The following is a 19821-nucleotide window of genomic DNA, read 5'->3' as shown; positions in this document are numbered from 1 at the left end:
TTCAAAAGGTTACATCAGATCTTAAACTGTTGCTCAGCAGCATTTGGACCCTGATGCATTTCAAGAATAAAACACGAGACGCTGTAAAAGTAAGAAAAGAGGCTGTGATGCACAGAGTTAATGAGCCGCTGTAATCTGACGTCTCCTGCGAAGACGGTCAGATATAAGAGACACGTCTGATGTGTGTAGAGGTGTGTGGTTATTGTGTAGCAGCCCGCCGTCATTTGCACAGTGTAATAAATGTAAACACAAGGCCGGCTGTGCGTAATTACACTGGCGCGCCACATGTCCAATCAGAGGCTCCAAATTCATCAACATACGTGCAGTGCTGCCCTCAGATGGCTGCAGGGATTTCATGAAGGAAGATAATTCAAATCGCTTATCAACATTTCTGCTGCATCATTCCTGCATCAGCAGGAATGTTGCTCGCTTTCACCGGCCTCATTTTAATGAACCTCCAACCTGTTCGTGCCTCTTGTCCAACCTGCACAGTTCACCCTGTGCTGAGCATCAAAATACCTCAGACATTTTTTCCCTTCTTTTCCACTCTGGCCTTGATAAAATGCACCTGATACTGCAATCTACAAATAAACTCCTCCAAAATATCCCTGCGACAGGGACTTTTACTGGTTGAAGTAAAAATAAAGTTTCATTTCATTAAAATGCACAAGTCAAAACCCTCATCAGAACTTGGTACAATGGACAAAACAAGAAGAAAAACTCCATATTCACTATTTTCTTTGACTTCGTCTGCATTTCGTGCTGGTGCGGCATGAATTCAAATCGGCACTGAAAATTCTTCCTACATATAGGAAGGACACAATAATGTCGCCTCCACAGAACGATAACATTGCGCAGGGAAAAATAAAATAGGAGATAAATATAGAAACAGGGGTGATTTATCACATGGCATGGGTGGAAGTACTGCATGTGCTCTGTTGTGACATCCACTGTAAGCTAATGCTGCAGGGCTGACCTTGGATTTCCAAACCTGCATACAGAGTCCAGGACTGGTGCTGATGTTGATGATGTGTACGTAAACCACGATGATATGAAACATATAATCATGCTTTCTTTGAATAATCTCTCTCTGAAACTAATACACCAACAATCACATCAAAATCCTCATCATCAAGCCAAAGTAATGACATGTGACACATTACCTCATTACACTGTATGTATCGCTGCTTTTACAATAAGCAGCCCATAAAAAGAAGCACCACGCCGTCACAGATGATGAGGCATGGCGGCTTTAATTATGCAGTGTTACTATAATGGATTATATTAGCATATCTATTTGCTTTTGTAATTACTCATTCATTAAAGTTTACACACTGTCGCCTTGAGGATGCAGAAAACAGCGCAGACAATACATGAAGGGGTGAACTTTGACACGTAATCACAAATCAAGCTGCTCCACTTCATCAACGAAGAGTGAAAGTCCATCATAATCCATGACTTTGCATAAATAAATAACAGTGTTTACACGACCGAGCAGCCATCGTCCTTCCTGTTTGGTTGAGACTGTTCATCATCATGTTTGTTTATTCCTTCTGCTCGTTTCCTCTCGTCCAATAACTCTTGGCTCGATCTCATACCGGCTCCTACACCCTGACACGGTCCACCCCACCTGCGTTTGCATTTGCAATACTGAGGATTGTTCCAAATGCATCCACTGGTAAGTCTGCACATGTGAAACACCTAAACCTGTTTTTAAATGTAATATTTCCTCTAATATGCATACTCTGGAAAGCAGAGGGAGTCAAACCTTCCAACGTCACCGAACCCAGAGTCAACGTCTGCAGGAGCACAAACAAAACTGTAGTTTTATGTAACTGCACACTGCAGCACAGAGCACAGACGTGCAGCCTGCAAACACACTTCGACACATTTCCGACAAGTCTTTTGGATGGATTGGTCATCGTGGCTATTAGTGACAGCAGGGTGGCTGCTGATTATAGCCTCCTTCCTGCCACTGTGTCCTTGGGCAAGGCTTTTGACCCCAATTACTGAGAGCGGCGTGGCGTGACTTACCCTGCAGCTGTCAGGTTATGAAGCTGCTCCATCCCCTCTGTTTGTTTAGAGGAGACAGGCGGGAGAGGAGGGGAACAGAGGTGGAGTACAGGGAACCTTAATTATCCCTGAATGTCAATTTGTTGCACAGCTAGAACAGAGATAATAAAGAAACAGCCCAACAAACTGTATATGCACGGGAAAAGGGAAAAGACGTGAGAGAGGATGGATGGATGGATAGATGGAGAGGAAAAATTCCAATCAGGATGAGGTGAAGGTGAAAAAACATGAAACTGCAATGGGAATGAGAATGAGGGGTGAATGAAATGAATGTGATGAGAATGAAATGAAAGAGGTGAGAGAAAGAGAGTGTGGAAGTTAAAAGAAAGAGGGAGGAGACATTGAGGTAATAGAAGGAGGTGTGGGATGGACAAGGGACAGATGAGGACGACTTGGAACGAAATGGAGATGAAATGACAATTGCATGAAGACGCTTTGAATGAAAAGGGATGAAATTATGAGGATGAGAATCGCAGGAATGAAAAGAATCAGATGAGAATGAAGCGAAAATGAGAATAAAATGAAAATGAAACGGAGATGAGAATGAATGAGATGATGAAGACATGAAAAGAAGATGATGAGACATCGATGAAATTTCGGGAAATTTCATGAAAATGATAAAGAGATGAGCGTACGGCAGATTGAATGAGGAATGAGAAAAGTGAGAGAAACGAAGGAGGAGAGGAAAAGACAAATAAGAGGAGACGTGCAAAGAGAAGATGAAGAGAAAAGCAGGAGAGCAGACGCAGCTCAGCTGTAGAGTAGACTAATAAAAATGATTATAGGATTAAGCCGTCGCTGCAGGCTGAGACTGGATCGATACCCGAGCACCAGACCTCCCGCTCCCCTGCTAGCTACAACATATTACTCGATTTAACTGAGAAATAGTGTACGATGTGTGGGCATCTGGGAAATCATTCACTGTTTCTGTGGGTGATTTTCTTCCTGTTTAGCATCAACATAAATATAAAAAGCATAATTGCTGTTTTTCCTCTTTGTGTTCCACCATTTTTCAGTGCTAACTCATTTATGAGCAGAACTACTCAAAACAGCGTTACAGATAGATTCATTTACATAAACAAAGAGAACGCAGCAGCAGAGAGCAGATGTGTGCAGATCAAATGGGCTTTCAGGATGGCCACTGACAGATCTGGGAACAGCAGGGAGAGTTGCCGGAGGTTCTCCATCAGAAATCAATTCACAGCCGAGCAAGAACCTGACCAGCAAACCTTTGATAACCAGCAGCAAAATCAATTGGACAGGAAGGAAAAATCAAATTGGAAGGCAGAAATAATTGGAATAAGATGTCCTCTGTTGGAGCGCGTCGGCCGTCTGGCTGCAGCTTTCTGCACTGGTTACCAGCAGTAAGAAGGGCTTCTGCTTGCTGTGAAGCAAACAACAATAATTTCACTGTCGAATGTGTGAATTTGTACGTGAAACAAAGTTTTGCAGCTGCAGAAATACTTAGCGCAAGTGGAATTAAAATTTGTGCTGGAACATTTTGAACAAAGTCTAAGAGGAGCACACAAATGTCCTATTCATGCATGTGACCCTGAAGCACACACGCTACAAGCTGCTTACAAGCATAAATTTTAACCCTGTTTTCACACATGAGCTGACAAGCCCAGCTGGCACGCTGCCAACTGACTACCCAATCAGCATTGCCCACTGATCATCCAATCAGAGGAAGCCAAACTGTCCAATCAGGGGGCAAAAGTTGCTAGCATACGTTTTCCTTCTGGCATATGCTAGAGCAACACGGGAAACTGTTGTCTGATTGGCTTCCTCTGATAGGCTGGTCAGTGGGCAATGCTGATTGGCCAGTCAGTTGGCCATGTGCTAAATGGGCTTAAAAATTCCTGCTTGTACACTTTAGTGTCACATACGCAGACAGGACGGCTGTTGGTCTGCTCATTGCTGAACCTCAGTGAACTGAAAATGAAACGACAGATCTGAGAGAAAAAAATCGATCTTCATCTCTTTTTCTCCAGAGATCATCATGACTGCGGCAAAGCTCACACTGTTTGACACTAAATAAATGTAGCACTTCATAAGTGACAACAATGTTTCCCAGATAATTCAAGGCTGCTTTGATTGTGGCTTCGCAGCAACATTCATATCTTCTCTTTTGATATACTGTGAAAAGTTAAATGGAAACACCAGCTCAGGTTTTGTTTGTACGGAAGCAGCAGTACAGGTAATTATGCACTCAAAGGCTGATTCACAGGATTTACACTCCCACCTTCTCCTTCTTCTTCTGCAAATGTTTGAATCCACCTCACATGAAGACACGTGACCTCCTTCATCGCGTCACACGGAGAAGTTTCCCTCCAACGGGCAGCCATTTAAAATGCAAATCTTCTGTATAATGTGGACTTGTGAAGCACACTTGTAGTGATTATTCTGCTGGTTTCACCGTGAGCATAATGATGTGTTGGGGGCAGAATAACAGAAAGTGAAATAAAATAGGACTAACTATGCCATAAAACATGCATGTATAACATATTCAGAGTGAAAATGTCAAAATCAATGTGATCATTTCTGCTCACGCGCTCATTAAAAGACCTCTCAGTCCACGTCAGAGTGTACGCATTGTGCTAAATGTGAAACAGTGCTGAGGAATGACAGACAGACAGGAGAGAGCAGCTAAGGGAGCAGCGAGCGAGGCTGCATGCTGGCGGGGGACCTGATGCCCCCCCCAGCATGCCAGCTGGCACACCTGGTCCGGTTCAGGTGAGCTGACTCGCAGCAGCTTAGCGTAGGTGTGCACGCTGACACTGTTTCCAGCTTTAACAGCGTTTTCCTGTCTGGACATTTTTCCTGAGACTGAGCCTCATGTTCACAGTCAGCGGCCATTTTTAGCCATAATTCATAATTTAGCCTGAAATTAGTTCGTTAAAGGTTTGTTCACTCTGCAGTCAGATCAAAGCACACATTAAACACCTGCTTCAGATCATGTTATCAGGTTAAAGGGTTACAGTCGGTTAACACTGCAGCACTTTCAACCTCACATGCACTGTTTTAATCCTGAGAGGTTACAATCAATTACATTTACAGGGGATCATTTATTCAGTGAAGCTGATCCCTCCTCAGAACTGATAACCCTCGTGCTTCTGGTTAAATGATGACACATTCCCGTTTAGAGTGAAATAATAATAATAGACTGTGGTGGATGACGTTTCTGAGCGTTTCTTCAGTGCAACATATTTGACTGTGAAACACTGTGATTAAAGGGAGCTGAAAAGCACAAGCAGAAGAAGAAGAAGAGGAAGCTCAAATTAGATTATCTGTGATTTAAAACTGGACTGAAAGCCAATATCCTGCTGGAGGAGGTCATTTAAGGCTGCAATGTTCATTTCAGTGACAACCTGAAAGTGAACGCAAAGGATTTAAGAGTTTGAATAATTCTAATTTCATCAGGTATCTAAAAATAATTGAACAGTCAGATGAAGGGAAATCACTCTTTAAAACCTGTCCATCTAGACGTCTCCAGTGATTAAAACCAGATTTACTGTGATCTCACTCTGGACGGATGCAACTCAGTGTCTTTGGGACAATAAAGCAAACGAATGAAATACTTTTATTTTAGCATCAGATAAAGCTTTATGACTGCTTGCAGGAATTTCCACAGCAGCAGGAATTACTGCGCTAACCTCTTCTCCTTCCTAACTTTAGCTAAACATGTCATAAACATTTCGCTCCCTCTGTCATAACACAGCTGAGTGAATTAGCTGACCGGGCGGCATCTTCCAACGGCAGCGGGTGGGATTCGTCCTAAGACAGAGTAAAGGCCAAAAATGTATTTTCATAAGCCAGAAATGAGACGCAGCTGAAGAAATGTTGAGCCAGTGTTAATGAACAGCTCTGTTTACCGGCTGATGACGTATTTTGGTCATTTTCTGCTTTGGGTTTGTGTGAACGTCACGTGTCGCCCCTTTAAGCTCAAACAGCAGAGTTCTTCGAAGGTTTTGGCCTTTTTAGGAGAAGAGCTGCCATCGAAGAGCTCGAAACTCTGACGGGAGGTTTGTCTTGATATTTAAGGCTGCCGGCACCAACATATCTCTCACACACACACACACACACACACACACACACACACACACACACACACACACACACACTGGTTCATCATCACACTCACACCACCCTATATGGCAAATGCAGTGCTTTGAAACACGTGCGCGCGCACACACACACACACACACACACACACACACACACACACACACACACACACACACTTATCATGTGTAGAGTGAAAAGACTTTTCCATTAATATTAGACCGTAAATAAGTGTGTGTGGTTGAGTGTGTCCTGCACTAAAATATGTGAATGCTTCAGAGAGATGATCTATGGCATCAAAGACCCACACACACACACACACACACACACACACACACACACACACACACACACACACACACACACACACACACACACACAGAGCGTATAAAGACGAAGGACCCAGCTGGATCCACTCAGAAGAAACTGATAAGCGGCTTTAAGAAGAAAAATGAAACATTTCAATCTGCGAATGAGGCTGCTGTCATCCATCAGGTGTTATCAGGCAGCCAATCAGAGACTGCGATGCCGAGTCAAACTTTCCCACAGTTACAGACTTGTAGAAACTTCAGCAAAGGTGCTCCCCGTCATGACACACAAACAGCGCTCAGTGATCTGTGGATTAAAGGCTCTGTGGCAGTCAGACGTCTGATAGGCAAGAGTTCATTCAGGACAGGAAGTTTACAGGAAGAGTCACAATGCCTGCACGATATTTGGTTTGGAGCGTTTTCTGAAAGAAGAGCAGGCTGCATCAGGGATGGCTTTTAAAACACGTTTTGCCATCGAAGCTTTAATTAATAACCAATGCAGTCAGTGTTTTTTGGTCAGTGCTGTGAAGAGAAAAACAAAATGTGAACTTATATAGTTTGTGCTGCTGGAGCCTTTACATTCATGTGATGGCACATTTAATTCAGACCTGGAAATGTTGGAGAAATATTTCTAAGTCTGTCCTCGTACATGGCCGTGACTTCTGTGCAACGCTGGTGCTCATGCAGAAATTAGACTACTGCAATTACAAGCACATTTCTAAGAAGGTGCATGTTTGAAACGACAGTTTGCATGTAACAGAAGAGGTGAACCTGAGAGGCAGAGCAGCTGAAACTCACATCTCATTAAAGGAAATGCAGTTCAGCCTGGAAGGGACGGCTGAGGCGGGGCTGAGTGTAATTACTGAGCTCTGTTAAACACTGACTTGAACTGTGCCGATGCACCAATGAGACAGTCCCCTTCTCGTCATGAAGGTTTGATGTTCAGGTGGCAGAGAGGGAGAAACTGCAGATTTCATTATTCTGTTCAACATTCAGTAACATATAACTTAAACTTTGGACTTTAGACCAGAGCAGTAAAACGTGTCGAAGTGTCTGCAAACTTATCAATATACTCGTCTCAGATTTCCTTCTGTTCTCAAGGGGTGGAAGCAAAGACGTGCATTAAAAAGTAAATTATTTATAGGATCATTAAATACTGATATAACGTTGCTACGAGCTATTTGTACGTCTTAGAAGATCTCGTGCTCGCAGATAACATTATGAAAGGGAACACCGTGAGCAGCAGCGGATTTCTTATAGAAGTTACATATTAAAATAAACCAAATTTTCATAGTTTTATGACGGCAAAGTACTGCTCACTCTTACTCATTTTTCATCTTGGAATCTACACATCCAGGCATCTTTGTGTGAACTGTTATTACTGCAACCGCTGTGTGAGTGGGTGAAAGCTGCCTTGGATTGTTTGAGTGGTTCTAAGGCTAGAGAGCTATTTATAGCGCTGTGAATGCAGTACATTTACCATTCTGCAGGTTGGGCTCAGAGTGAATCAAATAAGAACTTCTGGAGAGGTGAGCAGAGGAGAGTGCTGAGAAAACTGCACACTGCCGATGCCCAGAAATAACACCCATGGTTTTGGAGGATTTTGCATAAAAATGGCCTGTTTGCTCCTCAAGATTGAGCTCAGAGTGTTAGAAAGTGGCCTGCGTTGACTTTGAAGCAACTGATGGAAACATCTGACCGTGTTTCTGGATATATGAAGAGGAATGAAAGAAAATACTGGACATGAGAAGAAGCTGGGCATGATTTCTGACCTGCAGCAGGACGCTCAGGCTCAGTCTGACGTGTGCACAGACTTCTCTGATTCTTTGTTCCTTATTTTTCATGCTCATGTAAATTTATGTTTTGTTTAATGGATTAAGGTTCTATTTCATTTGCATAATAATTCATATGAATCTGAGCAATTATGGCTTTGTGCTGATTGAATCCAGTCGCAGTGCATTAGTTGTTTTCTCCTCATTCTCAGTCATGCATATTTATATGATGTAAATGATGGTGTTTTTCTAGTTATTTCATTTAAAAACTGGACTGCTGTTATTCAATAAAGCCTCATGGACTTTGTGCAGAAGTTTACATTAAACCTTCAGCTGGACCTCACACAGTCAATCAGCTGTTAATCTGGTCTTTCAACATAATCTCTGTTTGGTTTGCCTGAAGACGTAAGAGCTGGAAAGGTTTCTATTTTAGTGGCTATAAATGTGCACCTGCTGTATGAACGTTCATAACATCGAGCATCATATAGAATATGGCAGGCAGCCGGTCTGAACTCTGTTCGCACTGTTCGATCTGAAACGAAGAGGAAGAGGCGCCTCGACGGCAGCATGTGTTGAACCTATTAGTCAGATGCTGTGCAATAAAAGCAATAAAAACTGGGACAACAGCAACACTTGTAAATTGGTTCACTGGGATCACACCTCCCCAAGCATCACAGTCTGAAGCTATTTTTTCCACATCCACCTTCATCAGCAGCAGATAATGAAATACATGTGTGGAAAAGCTGTGCGGCACTGTTACACAGCTGTGTGTTGTGTGTTAATTAGACATTAAAGTCCACACAATCGCAGTCACAACTCAAATGCATGAAAGCACAGCATGTATGGTGATATGTGCTGTAATGCACACATGTGGTGAAGGTGCATATGTGTCTGTACAGGTCAGAGCGTGCACACCTGCAGTATGTTTACAGGTGTATGCATATTTACTGTACATATATGTGTGTGTGTGTGTGTGTGTGTGTGTGTGAAATACTCACTGTTATGCTCTTGTTCCTCCTCTACGTTCCCCAGGACCATGGCCGGGACCCCGAAGGCCGAAGCCAGCACCCACACACAGATGTTGACCACCTGTGGAGGACATGGTGACACATGTTGATAGAGCAGTTACATGGCAAGATGCATCATTTAATAACCCTAAAAGGACTCGGCATGACACACACCAGTCTATTAGTGCAGTGTCAACATTCAAATTCACTTTTGCTCCTATGAGTTGAGCGATTTATAGTTAGGATGTGTTTTATTTTCTTTTTGCTTTGCTAAGCAATTATATCACTGCAGGAATTACACAACAGAGACTGATCGCAGCAGGAAAAACTTGAGTTAGAACTTGAGTAATTTCTTTGTTCCACTCAGTTGATCTCGTGAGACATGACAATGCACAGTGCCTCTGCCTGATAAACCTAAATGGAAAACACTGTTATTGGCTTTGATATTAAAGTAGTAAAAATGAGGAGAAAGGTTGCTTCATCTTAAAAAAGAGCTCCACCAGCTTCACGCTGCGCTCCTGCGACATGGTCAGGCTCACGGCGGTCAGTTAAAAAAGAAGTATTAAGACTGATGTGGCAGAACCAGAGATATCATCTTTGTTTTCATGCATGCTTTCATTTTGCCTTCTGCCTACATTACCCACAATGCACCCGACTGCTGACAGTTCAGTCGAAGGTTTGGGTGTGTTATGCTAGTAGGGGCTAATGTAGACTCTCGCCTGCAGCAGAAATGAGGAGCGGGTAACAGAGGTCCAATAAACCATCGCCATGTTTTTCAGCCCCAACTGACTCATGTGACATCACTCAAGGCAGTTTATCGTATTTTGCACAGCTTTCTTTGGGACCACAAAAGACGTCATAGCGCTGTTTTCAGATATGCAGGTGTATTCACAGAGAGCTGTAAACAGACTTTCATGAGTAAAATTCTCCTTTGAAGTCAAATTTCTTCAGATTTTTACACAACAGCAGTCTGAAAGGATCACTGTGACGAGCAGGAGGGGGCGGAAAAACTGCCAAAACCCCTCAAATCATCTGACCTCGTGTTTCTCCCTTTTGTCATATTTTCATCAGCGGCTGAAAAGGTGCGTTTCTTACGATGTCATCACAGGACGCGACGCTTGCTCGTCAAAGTCGGGTGAAGATATTGCTGAAATAGCTTTGCTTTCAAGTAGCATCAGATGCAGCTCATACTGACACAAACGGCCCTGAAGCTTGTTGGTCACATTAACTCTGTGCAACGTCAACTTTACAGACTCCATTTACTACAATTACTGCACAGCCGTTTGACATGTGAAGAGTCACAGTTATTTAATGCTAAGACTGGAAAACACAAAGACCACCAAAACAGACATCTTGGCTCGGTCAGCAGGAGTTCAGATTTCCTCTTTTCACATCATTTTTTTCCTAGTCGTCAGACCTGAAGTGTGCACCAGATGGACACATGAATGACCTTCAGCTGTGCAATATTATCTTTGTTACGGGGGGGCAGTGTGTGGAGCGAGCTGTTGACATCTGATGTGAGGCCGGTGGTCATTTCAGGGAGAATAAAGGAAGTGTGAAGGTTCTGGAAAGGTGAATATCTCACTTTGAAATGAAAGTTTTACCTTGGCCTTGTGCGGCGTCCTCATGTCCAGCGCTTTGACGGGGTGGCAGACAGCCACGTACCTGTCCATACTCATCACTGTCAGGGTGAAGGTGCTGGTGAACATGTTGTAGTAGTCGATAGACACCACCGCCTTGCACAGAGCGTTCCCGAATGGCCAGAAGCCGAGGAACACGTCCGTGCCCTGGCAACAGAAAAAGAAATGAACACAGGAACACACCTGCAGGCACAACAGAGAACTCCATCTCCTCTGAAATATGACTTCGGACAGTAAATTATTCAACGAAGCGGAAACAAATCAGAGCGGCGAAGCACGAAAGCGTAACACCTGACAAGCAGCCAGTGACTGATGAAAGTCCTCCTAACATCCAGACGCAGGCAGAGAACAAAACTTAAATCACTCCGTTTTTCAGGGTCTTTTGTCAATCGAGCAGCATGAACGCAGCACAGTGCATGCTACAGAGAAATCACAAACACACAATAGAGCGGTGAAGGTTTAAGAGCAGTTGTTATCGGGTCATAAGTAAAGTGATGCTCTGAGGTGCTGTATTACCAGATCCTGTCTATAATCTGCACTGTTATTTTCCCTGCGTAAGTGAGTCGGGGGTGTAATATACCGATGTTTTCTGATATACGTACATTGTGCACCCTCCTCTGTGCTCTACTTCAGTTGAATGTGGAAAAAAAAAAATTTACTTGATCCGTGGTGTCTTCAGTTTCAAGACTTCAGATTCTATAATGACTGCAGATTATCTGAATTTGTTTTGACTGATTGCAGGCGCTGCTGCCAGAACGCGGCTGTTTTCTTTCCTTCATAATGCTAAATGGAGTTAAACAGGGAGCCAAATGGAGAATGCAGGTAACATTACCACAACAGCAAGTTCTCAGTGTCTCCTGTTAGTTTGCTTAATGCCAGCGACAGTACGTTGAGCAGAGGGTCACTTTTCCAGCTTAGCTCATGGCTGGGCTATGATGCTTGTTTTCAGCTGAATATTGTGTTCAGTCAAAAATCCAGACTTGGACCAAGTTAAAGAGACAAAAAAGAGGCACTTTGAAATACTTTGGTAATCTGTTGCACATGTGTGGGTGGTTGATAAAGTCCTACCTGGAAAGGTAAAGTAGCCAGGAACAGAGAGTCAGCCAGAGCCAGGTTGAAGATGTAAATGTTAGTGGCTGTTTTCATCTTGGTGTACCTGAGGAGAGACGAAGCACAGGAGAACAGAAAAGCTCAGTCACAGGAGAAAAACCCGAGCTCGTTTCAGCGTAGGTCACACACACACACACACACACACACACACACACACACACACACACACACACACACACACACACCGTAACACCTTAATCAAGTGTCTGCAGCCAATTCCAAATTTAATCCAGTCTGCAGTCTGCATGTCAAACAGAGCCTGTGTGGCTGCGGGCGCATCGCACCATTAGCATGCACAGAGTGTCTTTGTGAGGCGCTGCTGCTAAAAGTGCTGCTTAGAACGAGGGAGGACATCGTTGACATCAGTGGCAACGGTGGGAATCAAACCCTTAAACCTGGCAGTTTAATGTCTGACCTGAAAGGAACCTTTGAGGCGTCAAACCAAGCCTGAACTGAATCAACGGCGATGAGACGAGCAGTGCACATCAGCATGTCTCAGTCTGGAGTGAGCGCAGCCTCATGTGGTCACTCCATGCAAACTGTAACGGCCTTCAAAGGAATTTTAACATGAACATTTCCACCGATGCAAATATTCTCAACACCTTACAATTATCTATGTTTTTCTTATGAATACTTTCTTTTTTTAAATAAATAAATGGACGTGCTCATTAAAACGCTCCACAGCACCACAGCTGGTCAAAACCTCCACAGGGGACCTTTTAAATGAGGTTATCTGGACTCAAACTTCAAAGTCGTGTTCAGGCGATAACACGTGATGCACCTTTGAATCCTACACGGCTCAGAAAACAGCGGAGCAGCAGAAGAGCAGTGATGTTGCTGCAGGTTTCTTGGCCATAAAGACTGTAAGACACCGTCTGTGCTGGGCTGAGATTTTGACTGATTTCTGCAGGAAAGGTCAGGGATGTTGTCTGCCCCCTTTCCTGGGCCGTTGTGGTTTTTGCCTCGATCCATCCTCTCCCTGGAGGTGAGGCAGTCTTGGCCTCATGTGACCCTGTGGTTTGTGTTGCTTCTTGTTTCTGTGGTTTTGTTTCTGTCAGCTTTAGCCCTCGGTTACCTGTCGGTACACTGGAGGGAGGATGGATTCATCTGACGGTCCAGTTCCCTGAGTATATTATTGACCTCTTGGCATGAAGACAGTCTGAGGTCTTCACAGGGAAGGGAAATCGGGATGCAGCCTCTGCAGACAATGAACGTCCACGTGATGAAGGCTTTTCAGGCTGCTTTGGGCGTGTCTGTTGCACATTTCTGCCTCTTTGACCGAAAGGCTTTTCTGCTTCTGCTGCTCTCGATAAAACTTTACAAAAACGCATTGCAGTCAAACATTTCCGCCTCCCCCCTCTCCCCCTCCCCTGCCCCGTTCATTCATTTTGGCCTCGAGCTCTTTTCGCACTATCCCTTTTTCTCCTCAACACATCCCCTTCTTTCTCTCCGTCTCCTCCTCTGCCTCATTTTTCTCCCAATGTCCTCCTTTTATGCCCCATCTCCAATTTTAGGTTGTTCGCTGTACTCAACACCCCTCTCTTTTTCAGGTCTCTCACTCATTTATTCCCTTGCATCTCAACATCTGTGTCTTTCAGCCTTTTATCCTTTCATCCCGCTCATTACCTTCCTCTGACTTTTAGCTCTTTGTATCCTTCCTCCTCCTCACTTGTTATCTGTCTTCACGCCCTCAGCTCTTTCTGATTTCTCTCCTCCATCTTCAGCGCATCTGCAGGTCTCAGGAAGCTGAATTGAAGATGATTTCAATACTTTTATAACACTTTGTGCCAAAATTTTAATTTAAGACTCAACAGCTGCAAGCTGTAATTAGGAGTTGTGACATGGGCAGCATAAGAGGGAGGACAAAAGTAAAAGAGCTGCTGAAGGATGTTATGTTCAACTGTCAAATGCACTTTAAACAACAACAACTTTAGATTTCCTGATCAAGTTTCAGACTTGAACACATCAAAACTTCACTGAAGAAAAGTGCAGTTTGTAGGCCGGATCGCTTCTGTGGAGCAGGAACAGCCACAGTGTTTCCTCCTCTCATTAACCACAGCTTTAATTTCCCTTCAGAGATTTCACATGAGGAAGCAGAGAAGCTGCCGGAGCTTCAGGTTCAGCTCTGAGAGGTTCAAATGTCCGCCATGAAGGCACAGACACTTTGTCTGATGCTAGCAGCTCCACAGCAGCAACAAGGCACTGAGGTTTTAGCCTCGTAGCTGTTAGCTCGCTCACCACCAAACCTGCCTGCAGGACACCGTCTGTCTGTCATGTGGTCTGTGAAAGCTAAGTTACATACGTTACCCAAAAAGAGACATTCTATCTCTCTGTCTCTTTCTTTGTCTTCCTACTTGTGTTCTCCTCTCCCCACTTCTCCTTTAATACACCTTTATTTTTGTACTGTTGCTGTCCTCAGATGCCTAATTCCCCTTTTCTCTTCTTTCTTCTGCTTCTTTCCTCCTCCTCCTCTCTCCATCTACCTTCACATCACTAAACCAAACCATCTGTAACCTTCCCTCTCTCCTCCTCCCTTTCCGCCCAAACCCCTCCATCTCTCCTCCCCCCGTCTCCTTCTTTATTCCCTCCTCTATGTCTCTGTCTCTATCTTCTTCTCTCTCTCTGCTTCTTGTCCTCCTCTGTACACTGAGAGTCTTCAGAGGGAATATTTTATAACTGCGCAGCTTTTCTCCCCTCTTTACATGTGGGACCAAGTCTATCAAACCATCTCTGCCTTTTTCTCTTCTCCAGAAAACATCTTGTCTTCTCTCTGTCCGTAAGTCCCTTCAGGTCCCTCTTGTTTTCTGACCTTCTGTCTGTCTGGCTCAAAATAATCCCTGTTTTGCTTTCTATTGAAACACCCTGGTGACATTCAGCCCTTTTCCCCGCTCTCCATCATTTTCTGTCTCTCCCTTCCTTTCTTTCTGCCTCTCCATCATTCACTGAAACTATAATTGCATTATAATTATGAGTTCAGGACTCCTGGCAGCAGCGGCGAAGAGAAGGAGGAAAATAAAGAGGACAAGAGAAGAAAGGGCAGACTGTCGAGCCCACAGCAGCGAGAAGCTGCAGGCAGCGAAATGCAAAGTGAAGATTTATTCTAGCAGAGATATTGTGCCCTGATACAGACGTGTAGGAAGCATGTTCACCGTGACTATTTGTCTTTTTAATGCAGTTTCAGAGAGGGCAGCATTCAGGCAGCTCTGCACGCCAAACACCACGCGAGCAGTTGCGTCAGTGTTTGATGATACTGGAACATCTTGTTTGCTTTACTTACAAAAGTGTCTTGCGCATTTACCTTCCTGTGCGACAGTGTTCAGACACAAAGGATGACAAATGACTCATTCGTGCATGAAATAAAGAAAACAGCAGAAAAAGGAAGAAACTAATCAATGTAGCGTGTCGATATCTTTGCTCCAGGAGACAGAAGAGGATTCTGTTGATGCCTCATGCCTCATCCTCCTTTTCTTTAAAAAGTGTTGAAAGATGAGATGATCTTACAGAAGGCAGGATAAAAGCTATTAAATCTTGTGTTTTTCTCTTGAAAATTACATATTCGTGAGTAATTAGGCAATAATTAAAGCTAGCGTAACATAAAATAACACTCAGCTGGTCTGCTTTCCACATCTTTTGTTTTGTTTGACCCACAGATAAAAAAACTGAGAGGCAGCACAAACAGACACGTGAATATTTGCTTTTTTGTGTTTCATACATGACTTTTAACATTATTTCACTTGTCTGCAGTATATGTACATTCAGTGAGTGTTGTTGGTTGCTGTAATCATTTCTGGTGTCCATTCTCGATTCCTTCCTGAGTGTTTCATTGTCAGTGATTGGGGTCAAAATCCACTTTGTTCTGTACAAAATTACCTTTGATGTTAAGATGAAGCTGATATGAGTGTGAATCTGTCAGATTAAGAAGGTATTTTCCAAAGTCACTGTCTTCTTTAGCCTCTTTTGTTCCTATTTCTGCAGCTCAACAAGGAAATTCTCAGAGGGTTACTGAAACGACTTGTGAATCTGTCTTTTATAGCCATCACAGTTCCTGTCATCAGGGATTTGACAGTGCACCTGATGTGGGATCAGTGCTTTCTGCTCAGTCTGAACACATCTGTCAGCTGAGCAGTCGCTCCTCATGTTTCCTCCCCCGCACTGCAGATTACTTCCATTCCTGAAATGCAGCTAAAACACGTGTCTCTTTGACTAAACTCTGTTAGTATTCACTGTCTGTCTGCACTTAAGGAATTTGACAATCTCCAAAATAAGCATGAAATATTTAGCCATCCATTAAAGAGGGTTTACTGCTTCATGCCTCTCTCGCTCTGCGTCCTCCCTACTGCCAGCTAATTCCTCAGCTCTCGCTCTAATTTTCTTTTGACTGCTTCTGTCATCTTCAATGTCCTCACATAAATACGAAGGCCGGCATTGTCCTCTGAACAAAATCCAATCCAAGATAAAAGCAACACACTGCAGCTCTCAGCCCGATCGACGGACAAATAAAACAGTCTTAAAGGTTAGGCAACGAAAACCAGGTGAGAGTGAACTTTAACCTTCGCAAACCTCTGCATTACACAAGCATTTCCTGCACTGAACGCCGGCACTGCATCTCAACCCTGATTCCAAAGACTGTTAGCTGCAGCTGTGAGAACCTCCTATTTGTTTTATATAACTAGGACTTTGCAGATTTACATTACTGAAATGAAAAACAAATACTGAATCTATCTGCAAACTGTTCAGTCAGTCACTTCTTAATAATGTTTTCGTAGCTGATACCTGCAGATGTAGATACTTGTCTCTGCTTCATGTTGTTCTACAAGAACTTAAACACTTCCTGCACTGAAAAAACGTCAGCTGTCATCTGTGTTATCCGTGCAGCGAGTAAGTTCCCTCCAAAGCTTTGATAGCAAAGCAAATTACGCTGCATAAGCACAATTTCTACTGCACGGCTGTTCAGGTTTTTTTCTCCAAAGCAAAATGAAACAGCTGACATTGAAAGCCAGTTAATGTGTTTTAATCAACCTTTATATGAGTTATCGTCATTTACAATGGTGTCGGGTATAGAACAACAGCAAACAAACAGAAAAGCAAACAATAAAATCAATGAATGACAGCTGAAAGTTAAACATGCTGCTGAGGAAATAATGAAAAAGAAGCAAATTCAAGTAAAGTGTGAAATTAAATAGATACAGCAGAAATAAAGAGCTGAAATCACAGTATGGTTTAAACATTCACAGTCAATTAAAACAGGATATGAAGTAATGCCTTTGAACAGCAACAGCAGTGATGCAGAGAGTCCAAGTTTAAGGCCTTTGCAGATGTATAAGCTGCATGTGAGAGAATGACATTTTTCCTCAGTTCTGATTAATGGAGTGTTGAGCAACAACCTATTCTGTGAGCGAGTGCTGTGATCATGTGAGTTCACAGTTAAAAGGGATGAGGTGTAGGGTGGAAGCATCTGTATTAAAGCTGGTACTGGTCCTGCCTCACAGCCAAAGATGGTCAGCTGACCTTTTGGTAATGACGGCAGTAAGGCTCATCATCAAGTTACGATGGCAGCTTTTCCATATATGACATCCAAAACAAACTTCTCGTGCTGAGAAGCACTTGATTCAGCTGCATATTGCTGGTAGATGAGCAGAGAACCCTGTTTCAGCTGCTCACACTCATTCATATTGTTTTGTCTCATTTCCTGCTTTTCTTTTTTTTTTAAATGAATTTCGGTGTTTAGCCCACAACAAAGGAGACCAGGAACCTGATTGTCAGGCAAATTGTGTCCTTCTCTGGTGCCACCTGAGACAGATGACATCACTCAGCCAAACAAACTGAGCCAAAGAGGAAAACACTCAATTCATTAATCCTGTTTCCAACATGACGGAAGTGAATCTTCTCATCCTGCAGCTCTCGAGTACAGTAACAACCAGCAATGAAGACATGATTATAAAAAACCCAAGAAATCACCCACACCTGTGTTCTCCTCATCAGTCCTGATCTTTCTTCTTATCAAACGTTAGCACTGAGCAGCTAGATCAGATCACTTATTCATATTTTTTATAGCTGTAAATGACTTTAGCAAATAAAATTCTTTCTAACTATATTTTTGCAACTCCTTTTGCCTCACAGCCTCAGTACGTTATTTCCTCTGTTTTCCCCTTTTATTGCGCTTCTTTCCCCCCTCTTAACCTTTCGCCTCTATTTGCATGTGACTTTGATCTTAATAAATGCAATTAATGGATCACCCCTCCAAACCTTTCAGAAATCACATCTGTAGCCGATAATGAAATGTGCCGAATTCACTGGTGAGGGGTGAATAATTGAGGGCTATAAGGTCGGATTTTGCAGTTCATACCAGTGATTTCATTTAATTACGTTCAGGACTGTTACAACACTGTCAGGATGCTTAGTTGCACACACGAAGACCTGAATTCTTGATCCGAGTTTTGAGAATATCTGTGAAACAACAGCACAACTGGATTTAAGGGGGCCTTTGGAGTTCACTTGTAAACAAAAAAGCTTTATTTATATTCAGTTTTACTCATCAAACTTAACTGGGTGTGTCCTAACCAAAGTGTCTAGTGCATTTCTTTCATTTGTGTACATCAATATGGATTACAATAAAATTTCATCTTAAACTTGATTGATCTAAACAGCAGAATGTGACAAATCACTGATTCGTGTGACATTTCTTTGCAGATGATGCTGCCCTTTTGACTTCATGGGACCAGCACCATCAGATCACACTCTTCCTCTTCCTTTCTTCATCTCTTTTCTTGCGTATCTCTGACAGACTCTTTCTCACCACGAACGGAGGGAAGGAGGAAGGAGGATGAAAGACTCTTTCATCCGTCGTGCTGCTCTGTTTCAAATATTAATAATCACTTTGAATTATTCACAAACTGCCGGTGTGCACTCTGTCGGCTTGAATGAGCTGTCACCCGCTGGTAAAAATGTGTGTGTGCGTGCACATATTCTTGACTCTGGGAGCTCGTACTGTGGCCCACGCACCTGTGTGTGTAATATGTGTAAAAGGCCATAAGGCCATAATTAAGTTCAAAAGGGAGGGATCATTTAATTGGACAGAACACCTGGGTAGAAGTGTAAAACTGCTACAAAGTACGAAATTTAAGTAATTACCCGTGCCATTTTGATGGAAACTGTTTCCTAAGATCCATTTTAAACTTTCTGTTTAACTCAAAGAACTGAAGTGGATATTTCTACCTGTTTTCTACCCAGAAGGCAGCACTGCTTCTTCCTCAAGATTCACTTGGGGTTGGAGTAGTGAACTTTTCTTGTAACTGCCAATTCATGGTCGCAGTGATAGCTTAATAACAAAGCAAAAAACTAAGAAAGAACAGGTCTACATGATACTACTTGAAGCTCATCTTGTTCACATCCTCCTTATACATTTTTTTGTAGTTTGATACCACGCTCATGTCTGCGTGGAAGGCATATTTCTGGATTTCTGGAAGCTAAGCTAAGCTAAGTGCTCAGCTTAGCTTAAACAAGGCCAAGAGGAAAAGTGCAAGAAAGACTGAATGGACAAAAATGTGAAGAAAAGTTTGTCCACAAAAGCCCAAGAGGAAGAAAAGAAACAATGAAAAAAATACCTCTGGAGACGTCATATCAATTTTTCCTTGTCAGAGAAGGATTACTGCAGCGGGAAGGTCGTGTTCGACCACAATGTGCAGCAACACCAGACTTGGAAACAGAACAGATGTTCATAGTAAAACCAGAAGCGGCTGAAGTCACAGAAAGAGGTCTCCTGTGTGCACAAAGATATTATCTTCAGTCTGAAAAACCCCCAGGAACAACTGGCCACACTTGAGAAGATGAAGTCTGCTCATTTGAAATT

General features: G+C 43.0%; 1 protein-coding gene across 1 annotated transcript in view; it reads right to left on the bottom strand.

The window, feature by feature from the left end:
* Positions 1-19821, bottom strand: part of oprl1 (opiate receptor-like 1) — a 77084-nt gene that overhangs the window by 10527 nt on the left and 46736 nt on the right. The window contains exons 3-5 of the mRNA XM_070969415.1: positions 11931-12018; positions 10827-11009; positions 9214-9304 (exon numbers count right to left, since the gene is read on the bottom strand). Coding sequence (XP_070825516.1) covers positions 9214-9304; positions 10827-11009; positions 11931-12018 — 362 coding nt within the window. The remainder of the gene's footprint in view (positions 1-9213; positions 9305-10826; positions 11010-11930; positions 12019-19821) is intronic.

This window comes from Chaetodon trifascialis, chromosome 8, assembly GCF_039877785.1.
Source record: "Chaetodon trifascialis isolate fChaTrf1 chromosome 8, fChaTrf1.hap1, whole genome shotgun sequence".
NCBI classification, from domain to species: Eukaryota; Metazoa; Chordata; class Actinopteri; order Chaetodontiformes; family Chaetodontidae; genus Chaetodon; species Chaetodon trifascialis.
This window is presented reverse-complemented; position numbering and strand designations above follow the sequence as displayed.